At 30.6% G+C, this 14,178-nt stretch overlaps 3 protein-coding genes and 1 long non-coding RNA gene across 6 annotated transcripts in view; 1 reads left to right on the top strand and 3 right to left on the bottom strand.

Annotated features, from left to right (window-relative positions):
* Window positions 1-121: 121 nt before the first annotated feature.
* Window positions 122-5,088, bottom strand: LOC124425376 (chromosome-associated kinesin KIF4). Of its 2 annotated transcripts, XM_046965640.1 has the most exons (14): window positions 4,959-5,088; window positions 4,622-4,866; window positions 3,948-4,383; window positions 3,582-3,847; window positions 3,032-3,472; window positions 2,565-2,955; window positions 2,103-2,469; window positions 1,704-1,998; window positions 1,503-1,609; window positions 1,308-1,418; window positions 975-1,166; window positions 728-898; window positions 492-559; window positions 122-407 (listed from the first exon to the last, which is right to left on the bottom strand). In XM_046965640.1, the coding sequence occupies exons 2-14, from the start codon at window positions 4,845-4,847 to the stop codon at window positions 395-397; spliced, it is 3,084 nt and encodes a 1,027-aa protein (XP_046821596.1). In that variant the 5' UTR covers window positions 4,848-4,866; window positions 4,959-5,088; the 3' UTR covers window positions 122-394. The 2 variants fall into 2 exon arrangements, with proteins under 2 accessions (XP_046821596.1, XP_046821595.1); XM_046965639.1 differs by lacking the exon at window positions 4,959-5,088 and having other exon boundaries at window positions 4,622-4,940.
* Window positions 5,089-6,415: 1,327 nt separating this feature from the next.
* Window positions 6,416-11,990, bottom strand: LOC124425375. Its single transcript, XM_046965638.1, has 4 exons — window positions 11,633-11,990; window positions 7,400-11,538; window positions 7,179-7,322; window positions 6,416-6,880 (listed from the first exon to the last, which is right to left on the bottom strand). Exons 1-4 carry the CDS (start codon window positions 11,988-11,990, stop codon window positions 6,641-6,643), a joined length of 4,881 nt encoding a protein of 1,626 aa, XP_046821594.1. The 3' UTR covers window positions 6,416-6,640.
* LOC124425379 lies at window positions 11,252-13,467 on the top strand. 2 transcript variants are annotated; one of them, XR_006942490.1, is made up of 2 exons: window positions 11,252-11,388; window positions 11,916-13,467. It is a non-coding gene; the product is annotated as an uncharacterized LOC124425379 (long non-coding RNA). The 2 variants fall into 2 exon arrangements; XR_006942489.1 differs by lacking the exon at window positions 11,252-11,388 and adding an exon at window positions 11,634-11,752.
* Window positions 12,876-14,178, bottom strand: part of LOC124425378 — a 5,165-nt gene continuing 3,862 nt past the window's right edge. Inside the window, exon 3 of the mRNA XM_046965646.1 lies at window positions 12,876-14,178. This exon is cut by the window's right edge and continues 930 nt beyond it. The gene's annotated coding sequence lies outside the window, so the exon portion shown is untranslated.

The following is a 14,178-nucleotide window of genomic DNA, read 5'->3' as shown; positions in this document are numbered from 1 at the left end:
AGTAGTTGGCAACACTAATCATTTTGAATAGCAGTGAACTATATAAACTATTTGAGGTATGAAAATAATGTTATACAACTTTCAAGGGGAAATTTATTAAATAATAGAAAAACGATCAGAATAATCGAAACTTATTTTTTATAACTTTATTGTAATTTCACTGAAAAAGAAGTTATAATTTATATCTAACGTTGATATCTATCTGACATATAATGTCAGATTTTATTATTACATAAAAAACAACATAACTAATAGAAAAAATATATACAATCAGTTATTAGATAAAAACGATTTATATATATACAATATAATTTATAAACTAGTGGATAGTGATTGAGATTATGATTGAAATGAAAACTTATTTAAAAAGATTTTAAATACCATTGTCTGACAATTATTTAACCAATCTGAAAAAAGAATTATAATATTCATAACGTATATATATAAAAATTATAGGAATGTAATATATATATTTGACAATTATTATATACCTTGGTTTCTTTATTGAATTTTCATCTTGATTGTCTTCTGCGTAGTCTCGGAAATACGAATGGATCAGCTTAAAAAAGATGTATAAACTTATATATATATATATATAATTACATAACAAGGTTTCTCGATATTTGTAATTATAAAATTATAAAATATAAAATAAATAAATAAATAATTATATATATATATATATGTAATTTTATCTTTAATTTCATTATTGCATATCTGAACTTACTTTGTTTATATCGTTATTTTGACATAAATCCGGATTGCATTGACAATTATTACATATACGATCATTTTTGCGACATGAACAGAGACGAGTGATGCATTTTGTTTTACAAGCGCATTTCACTTCCCCGTCAGATGAACGCTTTATAGATTGCCTAGGATTTTTTGTTGTATCCTGGACATAAAAATAATATAAGTAAATATATAATTATATTTATATATAAATTAGGATTAAAACTTATGTATTATACCAAAAGCTTTTGTATTTTATTATAAAGCGGTGTTCGAGTCCAATCTGGATCTTTCTCTACATCATCTTCAACAAAACTATCATCTGATATAAAAGAATTCTCATAATATGTTGATGATATTTTTTGTACTTTTGGAGTATTCATAATTGAAGAAGTCTCATTGTTCGTCCTAGAATTATTCTCTTTTAAAACCTACAAAATATATATACGTGTTATCAATAAATAAATAAATAAATAAATAAATAAATAAATAAATATATATATATATAATGCTTATATTTTTATATTTTGATTATAAATATTTATTAAAGGATAATCTAAAATAGATTATACTTTTCTCTCAGGTTGATTTAGTTGATCTTTATAAGTTTCTATTTCTTGTTTTAGTTTCTCTTCTCTTTGACGACATTCGTCCAAATTGGTTTGTAAATTTGTATATTTTTCCTAAAATTATATTACATTTAATATGATAGAAAACTTCAAAATGAAATGTCAATTGTTAGGTATATTATAATACAATAAACCAACCATAAGCTTCTTCCTATCTTCTGCGGTAACGTCAAAAAGAAATTTAATGGCAACTTTTGCATCTGCCATAGTTTGTATCGTATTAATTCTTATATTTGCTCTATTTTCTGTAAACAAAAATAATTATATATATAGATCTACATAATACTTTTCATAGAAGTGTATATTATTCATGCATACATGAAAAGTTTATTTCTATACCTTCGTTTGCTTCGTTAATTTTTTGTTGTAAATCTTGTATTTGTGTATTACGCAAAGTCAAAAATTCAGTAAGTTCTACCAGTTCTGTCTCATCTACATTAGAATCATTTTTAAGTTCTTCTAATTGACATTTTAAAAAATTTCTGTCACTTATTAATTTTTGAAGTGAATTTTCTGCATCCACTGTACTTAATAATATTTCAAGTTCTTGTCTCACCCATGATTGAATGTCATTTTTGTTATTGAACGTCTTTTCTCTCCTTTCTTTCGCTTTCTTTTGTACTTCAAGTGCTTCCTATTATAAATATTAATATCACAAATTATAAGCTAACTATTTTTTTTCCTTTTTTTGTAAAATTCACATAAAATCTAATGTATAAGTAAAACTATTTAATTTACCTTTAGTCTTTTATTAGCTGCATAAGCTTCTTCCATTTTTCTCTTGAATACATTTTGTTGTTTATCATGTTGCATTTGTAATCGCGCCATTTGATTAGCTCGTTTTCTATCTAACTCTTTTAACTTGTTAAGTTCTTTTTCTCTGGTTCGTTTCCATTCAGCGAATCTATCCGCATCGCTACGCATTTGTCTAACTAATTTCACTCGAGTTTGTTTTAATGATTGAATTTCATTTGTTAAATTTTTAATTTGTTGTTGCAATTTCTCTTTAGCTTTTAACGTTTTACTTTGTTCTAAACATTTTTGAGTCAATTCCGTAATCTTTTTCTCTAACTCTTGTACCTTCTTACGTCGGCTTTCTGCTAATCTGTATAATGTATAGTAAAAGATCATTAATTTATATATGTTGAACTACACATATGAAAATATAAATAATTCAAATAATAATGGATTTGGACTTACTTCGAGCCAACATTATTGGCTTGAGCATTGCGCAATGCTACTAAAAGTTCATCCTTCTCAGCTTGAAGTGTTTTGATTTCTTGTTCCATATCTTGCAATTCTTTAGAATATTCAATCATATGTGAAGAATTTTTTAAAAGTTCAGATATGAGATGTTCCTTAATAGCCAATTCTCTGTTTATATCTTGAACTTGATTATTTCTCTCCGTTTGAAGCAATGTATGCTCTTCATGTTTCTTATCAAAGTCTTCTAAACAGTTAGTTAATTCTCCATCACTAGCTGCATTATCTACATCATTTTCATTATCTTTTATTATAGGTGATTTCAATTCCAAGGACATTGCATGATTAAAGATTTCTTCCGATGTTTTCTTTTCATTTGTTTGTATATCTAGATATTGAATAACAATTTAATCACAAAATCAAATCATAAAGAATAATGAAAACATTGTGCAATAAAAGCTTACCAAGTATTTTTTGATATATAACTTTTAATTTAACATAATGTTCGTCATTATGTGTAGAACTTTCACTATAACTATCTAATAATTCTTTACAATCTTCCAATACTAAAGCCATCTCAGCTTTAATTTTATCGTGTAATTGTTCTGCTAGTTCAGTTTTTTCATGCATAAAAACCATTTTAATTAAATTGCCGTTTAATTGTTCTGTCAGATCTCTAATCTTTTGTTGTAATAATTCATTCTTCTTTTGTAGCTCTTGACAATCACTCGAACATGATTGCTGTGATTCTTTATGTAAAAGAGCAAGTTTCAATTTTTGTACTAATTCATTTAAACGATTAATTTCAGCTACTCTTGGATCTTGATTTACCACCGGTTTATTCTTTATTTTTCGTGCACGATCTGCATACCTTAATGTGCTAAGTGTTTCATCCATATTATAATCTATGCAGAAATATATCATATAAAATTTTTCCAGAAAGAAACAGACTCGTGTATGATAAATAATAACTAGATAAATAATTACTTATTCACTACATATTTAATGTATTACCTGCTGGACTGACACAAGCTATCATAAGAGTCATAGAATTACCACCTAGTGAATCTTGTAATAATCTTGTAAGTTTGCTATCCCGATAACCAACATACGAATTATTTCCACCATCTCCTAATTGAGAAATAACGTTTCCTAATGCCAATAAACCTTTATTTATGTGTACGCCTTCTTTGAATCTTTCTCCAGTTGCTTGTGTTTTTTTAGAGCGTTCTGAACCAGCCAAATCTACTAGGTGAAATTTTGCAGTTGTTGCTGTATTTCTGTAGTATGAGAGATATAAAGAAATTGCTTATTTTTTATATTTTTAATATTAAATAAATATTATACTATTTAATATGAATATTTGGAGAAAAAACTTACGGATCATTTCCTTTTTGTTGTTGAATATGCAACGTAAATATCGCATGACTTCTACTACTTTGAGCATTCATCGCCGTAGAACCTGTTACTCTACCTTGCGATCCTTCAATTAAACATTCTAAACATTCTTCTGCATTTTGTACTTCCTTCTCAGTAACACCAATAATTCTTATTCCCTTATTATCTTCTCTAATATCAACAGTACTATGAGTACGTTGTTTGTCTGATAATAAGTCATATAATTGTTCTTGATACAGTTCCATAAAGGAGACAGATGTCCTAAAGTTCCATTCTTTTTTGGATGCGACTATTTTAAATATATCTTGCATAGCTCGAGGTATAATGCCCATATCCTCTACCCCGCTATAATCTGTACCCATTGAATGCGTTTTGCCACTTCCCGTTTGACCATAAGCCAGTATTGTAACATTGTATCCTACAAATTTATAAAAATTAAATAAAATAAAATAAATCATATCATACATAAAAATTACCAAATTTAAAAAAATTCTTAATTTAAGATTAACAATAATTTTATTTACAAGTAAAATAACGATATATTTTTATATAAAAAAGACTTATTATTAAAGATTTGAAAGATAATAAAAAAAAATCATAAAATTTTGATAATAGATATCCTAATTTAGTTTACATAAAATCTGTTTCATAAATACCATCAAAGATACGTGTCACCATTTCTTTAATAGCTGTGTTATAAAAATTTTCTTGGTTAACATCTGGAGCAAAAACATAATTAAATGTAAATGCTCTATCTGTATTTTTTATAATTATTTGTGGTTGTCCAGGTGTTGTATCTAAACATTCTTCACAACCCTTTTCTATTTCACTTTTTATCAGCGGTCTAATACGCACGGCCACACGGATTGTGTCTTCAACCATCTCCAAAAATATATCTTGTCTATATTTGTTAAATAATTCTTTACAAAACTTTTACTTTATACCTTTATCTTTTTAATTATTTTTTAAAAGATCGTAACGTTGCACGCTTACCGTTACGTGTTTGAGATTTGAAAATCCAACTCGCGTAGGTTAGCCAACTTCATGTAAGAGAAGAAAAATTATCACTGCATTCCTAGAATGGCGCTGATGTCTACGTTCTGATCTGTGTATAGGAGTTCGTATTACCAACCCCTGATGCGACATCTGAATGTAAATATTTATAATTAGTTATTAACATCGTAAATACTTATTCTTAGTGTTGAGTAATTGTTGAACACGATCTACCAGTAAATAAAAACGTTCATGTTAGTTAATTAAATTTTCAGGAAGCGTAGAAAAGAACATGTATATCGATATTACGATATAAAAGTAAAGATATTTTTTCGTTATTGTGATGACTTCAAATTACATGTTATATAACATCGTAATGAGACGACGCCATATTGTTTTTTACCAGTAATTTCATTATATCTCTTCTATAATTTTTGAAAATGTGTTTTTTATTTTTCTCTTCTTTCTTTTCTTTCTTTATCTACAGTTGTTATGCACAATTAATTTCTGACAAAGTCGCATATCATGCGTTATAATACAATCATTAAAATATATCGTAAAATAGCCGCTTCGTTATCAATGTTATTATATCAATGTTTCGTTACTAAGTTTCACACGTTCAAGCTAACTTTTTTGTCATGTGAGAGAATTTAATATCAATCGACGTGTCTTTTATTATTAATTAAATAAGATGCATAGGTTATATACGTAAGAATACGAAGCAACGAAGATTTGCGCGGCAAATTTGAAATAATCTTCGAAGTAGTTGAATATATAATATAATGACATTATCATGACATATTATCAAATGTAATGACGTATTACATTTATCGTTCATAAAATGTATAATCTACAATTAAAGAAATTTAATGCTAAACATGTATGTACTAAATTAATCGATTGTTTTGAAGAATGTTCAAAATATATTTGATGTTTTATCTATATATTAATTCGATATAATGAGAACATCGAATCGGTTAATCATTGCGATATATTTCAATATCAACATTTTTATTTATTTCTTCTTTTTTCAATTCGGTTGATATAATGTATTATTTTGTTATATTCCTTTATGAAATCTTACTTACGTAATACTTTTTCGAAATAATACTCTCGATATAAAAAAGAACAAACGAAACTTTGCACTTTGCACGATGATTAAGATTATATGAAAGAATTGTTAGTATTGTGTATCAAAAAAATAAATTAAATAATATTTAAGAAACCAAAACTTTCTATTTTATGATATCTTAGAATGGTTTTGAACATTCGTGGTGTATGTGTGTGTGTGTGTTATATATATATATATATATATATATATATATATATATATATATATATCACAGATTAGAATTGGATGCCAAAAAAAGAAAGAAAAATATATAGAGGAGGCGGGAAAATTTGAGATTCAATCAAATGAATTCGTAAAACGTACTTAATAACAATATCAACAGTGATTCATTTATAATGACTAGAGAGCACGTATTATTACGTTCGATTCTATTGTAAATACTATAGCTATAATCATCATCATCATCATCATCATCATCCTAAATCAATGAAAAAATATTTTTGTTATTAATAGAATATTTTCTTGATGTTATCCGTTATTATTTAATTATAAACCAGAAAGAGGCAATGTAGGAGAGCGGAAAAGGGAGGAGAGATAGTGTTAAGTATCGTTATCGAAGCGACGTGCTTTCTGTAATAGTTATAGTTGAAGGACTTTTCTTAGAATTTCCATAACGCCCAATAAGTGTTTTTTGATTTGAATTCGTTGATTTCAATCTCGGACGTATTGGCGAATCTTCTCTCGGACTGCCATTAATATTTTCAAAATCCCAATTGGTAAAGTGTTCTTCAAATAATTCTTCGAGTTTCTTTGATAAATTCTCGATCTTTTTCACTCGATCAGTGTCGTTCTATCATAAATAACAAGTTTCTTTTCTTATTAATTCTTATTAATAAGATAGAGTTAATAATATTAATATAATATTATGTATGTATATTTCTGAATATAAATTTTTTATAAACTTTTATAAATGATATATTTATAAATATAAACATAAATAGATATTTATAAATTTTTATAAATTATATATTTATAAGTATAATATATAAAAGTCTTACACAAACAATTGCTTCATTTAGTAACTATTGAAAAATAAATATTAATGAAAAATGAATAAATAATGAAAAATACAAATAAATATTACAAACCTTGTAATAAATTTTCGAATTATGAACAATCCTTCGAAAATCTCGAACAGCATGCTCGATCTTATGATAAATCCGATTTTTAATTTTATATTCGACCGTTTCGAGAAACAACGGACTTTTAATAGCTTTGCAATAATCTTCCATCTGCAAAATCGCCTATGGATTAGTTCAAATAAGCGTCTAATAACGAAAATAATTTATATTTTATTATGACGACTAACCGTTCCGATTGTAGTGGACGATCGATCGGTATTATCGATCGAGGGCGGACATTTAAAAATTTTTATTTCGTCCATTTGACAGAGAGCTCGATAAATAGCTTCTAATTTACTCAAAGCAAGTGGACTTAGGCTTTGTTTTCTTCTTGAACTGTACCAAACCGACCAACCCCGATCATTCGATTTATTTCCATATTTTGTTTCAACAAAATTATCGATCGTGTCACTATTATCTCCTTTCTTTTTACATTGCAAAGATTTATTTGCAGAAGATTTAGAAGATAAATTGATCATCGATGAAAATGACGTTTCGTTTCCTGCCATTTTTGATTTCGAACAAGAGAACGATCCATTTTCCGATCTACGATCTTCATTATCGTCTATAATTCTCGATGTCTTTTTAATCGGAGGTTTTCGTGATTTATGTAACAAGTGATAAGATCTTTCAGAATCTTTGCGTTGACATTTACGTCCAGGGATCGGTACGATCGTAGTATAATTTAAAGATGGACTCGAGGTTACAGGTTTCTTCTTTACCGATCGTATTACGTTAGACGATGATTCGGTAGAAAGTCCTGTCGATCTGCGTACAGTTTCCGAATAAGTAGCACGTCCTACAGTATTTTCAGTATCCTTTTTGATCTCAGTTAAAAGATCATTTTCGTTCACTCGATCGGTGATACCAATTTCTCTAGAAGTAATCGTTTCTTCTCGATCTTTGATCGTTGTAGTAGCTGTGATCGTTGTTGTAGTCAAACCAACAGCTGTTATCGAAGTTAAACATGTTCGTTCTTCCTCGATCATCGAACTGTTCGAGGATTCTGAACTTTCTACTATAGTAAATTCATTTTTTCTTCTTCTCTGTTTACCCATCATACTAGCATTGTTGAGAGTTCTAATAAGCCATGAATCAGTTTTCACGTTAGTTTTAGCATTACGATTTTCTTGCGAATTTAAGAGAACGTTCGTACGTGGAGATAATTTACTAGTTGATCCAGAATCATCTTCGGATGCTTCGTAACTTGATGCATCGATTCCTACAACATCCTTACGTTTTTTCATTGATTTTATTTGATTATGTTGAGCTAGTTTCTGACGATGCAAATTTTTCAATGACTCACGATCTTCTTTATCACTTCCTTTCTCAATTTTAGTATTTTCGTCGTCGTCAGAGTCATCATCATCGTCAGAATCATCATCGATCGTCTCTTTTACCGTATCCTTTACGTTGAGAACTTCTAATAGAATTTCTGCAGAAGCACATGCCGCCTTCCAAGTAACGTCTTGTTCAAGATTGTCCTTGATTGGGGTAACACGTTTTAAAATGGTCGGTGAATTGTGTAATGAGATACTTTGTGTTGTTGTAGAATTTAATGTAGTTCGAGTTACTGGTGTCGAAGATGCCAATACTCTAGGGATTTTCTCTCTTCTAGTTGAATGCACATTCCTATGATTATTTCCAGAACCACGTAAATTGTCTACACGTCGTGTATTAGTCTTTCTCTGATGTCTTTTCTTCGGTACATTGTAACTACCAGGTTTCATGTAAACTCTTACATCTTCCGAACTATCGTATTCTTCAGGAATTTGATTGTGAACATTTAATCGTTTGCCAAGAATGTGTTCAGCATTCCAAGGTGCACTTTGAATACTTTGCATGTTCCTTAATGTTTGAAGTTGTCGATTCGTATCGATTTGTAATTGTCTAGTAAAGTCTATCGTCTTTCTAGCAAGAGTTTCTCCTCGATGAGACAACGAGTGGTGTTGAGTAATATGTTGTTGTTGTTGTTGTTGCTGCTGTTGTTCTTGTTGTTGATGTTGTTGCTGCTGCTGCTGCTGCTGTTGGGCTTGTCCATTAGTATTTCTCATGCTGGCGAACCAAGCTGAGAGATTAGCAGTCATCTCTTCGGATTCCTTTTCTGGTATATCCGGTTCGATTTGACTTAACAACGTCATTCTATTTCTTGGAACAGCTGATAATTCGAGTTGATCAGTTGATGATTTGCCGATATAAACTGGAGCACTGATATTCGATTTATTCTCGTACATTATTCTACTATCGACTTGTGCTATCGGAACATTGTCATTATCAGGGTAGAAATTTCTAGCTAAAGTATTTCCAAATATTGAAGGATCATAATTCATATTTGTAGTTGGTCTTTTAATACCGTAAACCAATCCTGTATTCATACATGGCGATGGAATGCTGCCGTCAAAAAAAAACTCTTGTTTTTTGTCTTTCAATAGCCATTCTTTCGAACTCTCATGATTTCTCTTCATAACGGTGCTTTTCAAATGAAAGAACTCTGCGTTAAGAGATCGTTCTGATGTATCAATTTTGCCGGACAACAAGGAAGCGTTTTTGCTGCGAAATCTGCTACCTGTTCGCACGTTATTTTTTGTACGATTTAATGATTTCTCATTGCCTATTGAAGATACTAAATTTTCGGTAATTGTCCACTTACTTCGTAATTTTGTTTCTTTGCGATAAGTTTTTTGCGTACTGTCGGTCGATAAGGTAGGTCGTTGTTCTTCATTTGAAATTTCTTTTTTATTTTCCTTTCGATAAGAAAGGTTAGAATCATTCTTTAAACAGTCAAAGAGATCGATCGACGTATATAAAGTTACGTCTCCTGGAAAAGATGTCATGGATGTCTCAACAAGTCTTTCGCCTTTATCAGGAGATATGCGACTATTCTCTTCCAATCTTAAAAAAGTTTCTACGATCTGCCGAAGCAATTCGTAAGTACTTTCTTCCCACCTTTGAAAACATCGAAGTAACTCATCATCTAATTTTTCAGCTAGGCTGGGATAATGTTGTTTGTTTAAATAATTGTCGAGAATGAGCCAGCCGTTGCTAACCCGTAACAAAGCTTTTATCAAGTCTTTAGCAAAGATACGATCGCCAGCGAATATTGGAAAGCAAGTTGAAGATTTTGTGATAGCTGTTCTAGTAGCTGAAGACAAATTTATCAAACGATCGCACTTTCCATTGTTTTCCAAAGTTTCTGAATTGAGGACAATCTCGGCTTTGGTGCAACCCCAATAAGCCGTTTTTCGAATCAGTTCTGGATATTGTAATCTGTCCGTACATGGACCATCCGTTTGAACGGCTATAGATTTACTATTCTCACTTTTATTACTTTCATCCGTGCAAAAATTAGTGAACCAGTTGTTTTTGTTCGATGGATTATCACCAGCCCCATCGAAAAACACTATAGCTTCAGATTTTGTTCCATTACGTGATTCTTCTTTGCTGAGATCGTTTGATGATGTAGTGTTGCACAATGCCGAGACCATTTTTTCAGCTTCGAGAGTGAATTCAAAACTTGCCGAAGATTCGTCTGAGCAAGCACCTTCTTCTTGTATCTTCTCAACTATTCGATTCTCCACCGTCCGTGGAACAGAGGATTCTTTTGAATTTGATTCGAAATTATTCACTGAAGTCGCTTTGTTTTCATGTACCGACCAATCTCCGTGATTATCTGTTTTATCAATCGAATTGATGGGAATTGTGTTACCGACGATCGGTAACTTATCTTTCGAGTATTTCGAAAAAGTATTGTCAATATTAGTTTCTGATAATTTTTCACGTAATTGACCAGCAAATAATAAATCTATTTGTGAATTTGGAAATATTTGTGTAGCTTGTACCGTTTGTATCGGTCCTATAATCTGATTATTCGTGAAAGATGTTACAGTAGTATATGGATTGACGTTTGCTAATTGAAATGCATTTGGATTCATCGTTTGCAAACTACAAGCATTTGCTGAAGATATGTTGTAATAAGAATTATGATTTGATGGTTGTTGACGTTGAACTAGCTGAGATTTTTGTCGGTCTTGGAGCAAACAGAAAGTTTGTGTGTCCGATGGCTTGACATATGGGGTTTGAGGTATCAATGTTACAGCGGAATTATTGTAAGATTCTCCTGGAAGTCCACCACGTGCAAAATTCGATGATGTCAGGATAAATGATGTGTTTGATGATGGTAACATGGAGTTGCTCGAGTCTTGTTCAAAGACAAGCTTGGAATTGTAGAATGATTGTTGAGTATGTTGTTGCTGCTGCAGGTGTTCTTGATTATATTGTTGTTGGCCACGATTAATCTTATTCTTGAATTGCCACCTATTGGCCTTGCCTAGGTGTATATTTAGAATGTTTACGTTAACGATCATTGAAAGAATCGGGCTGGTTGATTGTAAACAGATTATTAGCGATCTCTAGAATTTAACCTTGCATTTGCAAAGAAATGGGTGTTGATATTCCTGCGTGTCGTTGAGCTGTAGGATAAATACATGTTGGATGTATTCCTGGGGCATAAGGCTGAAGAGGTATTACTGGATTGACGATAGGTCCGTAAAGGATTTGTTGTTGTTGTTGTTGTTGTTGTTGTTGTTGTTGTTGTTGTTGTTGCTGTTGCTGTTGCTGTTGCTGCTGCTGCTGCTGCTGTTGCTGTTGCTGCTGCTGCTGGTGATGGTGGTGATGGTGGTGGTATTGTTGCTGTTGTTGTTGCAGAAGAGACGATGTCGATGCATTCGGAACGGAGGATTGCAGAGACGACTGGCTCGATCGTGAAGTCGCTGAATGCATGATCCAATCGAGCCAAGGATTAATATCTTGGCTGAGATTCTGTTAAAAACGATTGTACCTTTTGCTTCTCATCTATGATAAAAATCTAAATTGTCAATTGACACTTATACCTAACCTCTTTAGTGCGAACATGATATTTTCAATTTCTTTCAAAAACAAAATTTGACATATATTGTCATTAATTCGAAACTCACGAGAACTCACCTGACGAACAATGATCTCTCGAAACTAGGTAAAGGTTTTCCTCGTACCTTTGCGAGAGTATTCCAATAATATTCCGAAATATTTTCAGGCATAACATCGTACACTTGCGATTACTAAGCCAAACCAAGTTCATGTGAAACTCGGTTTAAACAAATGGCAATGTGATTGAATAAAAAGAAAAAAAAAAGAAAAAAAAGAAATACATAAAAGACGAGACGAATTGATGATCAAAAGTAACGGGTCAACCAAATTGACAGGTTGCTGTTATAGTGATCGAAGAACGTATAAATTCTTTTGCATGTTCGTTCGACAGTTTTCTTGAAATATATAAATTATAATTATCACATGAAATATATATATTAATATCATAAAGTAGAGATTTCGTCTAATAATATTAAAAAGGACAAAAAAAAATATTGGAAAAGAAAAACGTTTCGATGATGACAATAGTAATTAATAATTAAACAGCTCGAATATATATATATTAAACGCGTTATTGAACTCGAAGACCGACTTGAAAACGTAAAGAAAAAAAAACGGATGGCAGACGGCCATCGGTTCATAAACAAATTTTTTTTTCTCGTTGGTAACAAAGAAACGAAGAAAGAAAAAAAAATTTGACTGCCTTTAGATGGGCGAGTCACATGTCTTTATGGGGAAATATCCTAATATCTCTCTATCTCTGCTTGTAGATTTTTATTAAAATTAACAAGATGCGATAAAATACATGTGAACGTCGACGATAATTTTTTTTCTACAAAAAAAAAGGGGTGAAATAAATGTAATTAATAAGAACGATCGATCGATTAATTGGGTCGAATCGAATCGAATAAAATCAAATCGATTCGATCGGTCGAATGTAAAAATTCTTAACAAGAGATAATGATATTAATTAAAGTGCTAATCAAATTAACGTGCGCAAATCGTTCATCGCAATTGTTTAATCGTGGATTTGAGATGGATTGGAATACGTTTAACGTTCCTTATATATAATATCTCCCATTATGTATATATATTATTATTATTATATATTAAATTTCTATCTTACTTTCGTAATTAAAAACGTATCGATACTAACATCGGACATATAGATTTCAAAAGTCCGAACTTGATAAGATGATACGCTTTCCCTTTCATTCTCTATCACTCTCACTCTCTTTCTTTATTATTAAAGCTCTCTACGCAATAAAATTTCTTGAATGAACACAGTTTATGTAAGTTATGTATGTATATATATATGTGTGTGTGTGTGTGTGTGTGTGTGTGTGTCTATTCATTTATATGTATGATACAATGTAACAACTTATTTTACTTAGGTACTCCATACAAATAATTTGTTGCTTCTCTGTTTTTGACATATAACCTTGGAGAAAAAATACGTCATCAATAATACAATTTTTGTACATTACAATAATAAAATTTGTAGCTTTTTTTATATACGATAGAATCTTTTCATTGCTTTATTTTATTCAAGGATTAGAAATTAGAGAGATCAAATTGTTGAATAAAATATTTTTTTGTGTTATACAAATAATTTGATTTAAAATGAGAATTATTGTGCTAGAAAATGAATTCGAGATATTTTTGTATCTTCCTCTCTTCCTCTCTCTCTCTCTCTCTCTCTCTCTTTCACCCTTTCTCCCTCATACTCTTTTACACACACATTCTCTCTCTCTCTCTCTCTCTCTCTCTCTCTCTTTATAAGATTATTTAACAGAAGAACAAAGAAAAGCATAAAAAAAAGATTATAAAGATAACAATCATACATAAATGTGTTTGTATGCATATGCCTGTATGTGTGTGTTTGTTTATATTATTTGCTACGTCGAGCTGTTGAGTCAAACGTTTAATCTAAAATCACACGAATATTCGGCGCTATTGAGACGAATAAAGAAAAACATATTCTCATTATTCTCTCGCAAAACCATAGTACGCGAAATGTCTAGAGCTTCGTTCTCTCTTCGTCCTTGATATCTCACTTCCT

This window comes from Vespa crabro, chromosome 7 (assembly GCF_910589235.1).
Source record: "Vespa crabro chromosome 7, iyVesCrab1.2, whole genome shotgun sequence".
Classification (NCBI taxonomy): domain Eukaryota; kingdom Metazoa; phylum Arthropoda; class Insecta; order Hymenoptera; family Vespidae; genus Vespa; species Vespa crabro.
The sequence above is the reverse complement of the archived record's forward strand: the minus strand, read 5'-3'. Positions and strand labels throughout refer to the sequence as shown.

Excerpts from the sequence above, each read along its gene's own strand:
- LOC124425375 (XM_046965638.1), bottom strand. The coding sequence starts at position 11,990 with ATGCATTCAGCGACTTCACGATCGAGCCAGTCGTCTCTGCAATCCTCC. Across the intron at positions 11,539-11,632 it reads CATTTCTTTGCAAATGCAAG|GCAAGGCCAATAGGTGGCAA; the intron begins GTTAAATTCTAG and ends ATATACACCTAG. Across the intron at positions 7,323-7,399 it reads CGTCCACTACAATCGGAACG|ATGGAAGATTATTGCAAAGC; the intron begins GTTAGTCGTCAT and ends GCGATTTTGCAG.
- LOC124425376 (XM_046965640.1), bottom strand. The coding sequence starts at position 4,847 with ATGGTTGAAGACACAATCCGTGTGGCCGTGCGTATTAGACCGCTGATA. Across the intron at positions 1,610-1,703 it reads AATTAACGAAGCAAACGAAG|AAAATAGAGCAAATATAAGA; the intron begins GTATAGAAATAA and ends TTTTGTTTACAG. Across the intron at positions 899-974 it reads ATAAAATACAAAAGCTTTTG|GATACAACAAAAAATCCTAG; the intron begins GTATAATACATA and ends TTTTATGTCCAG.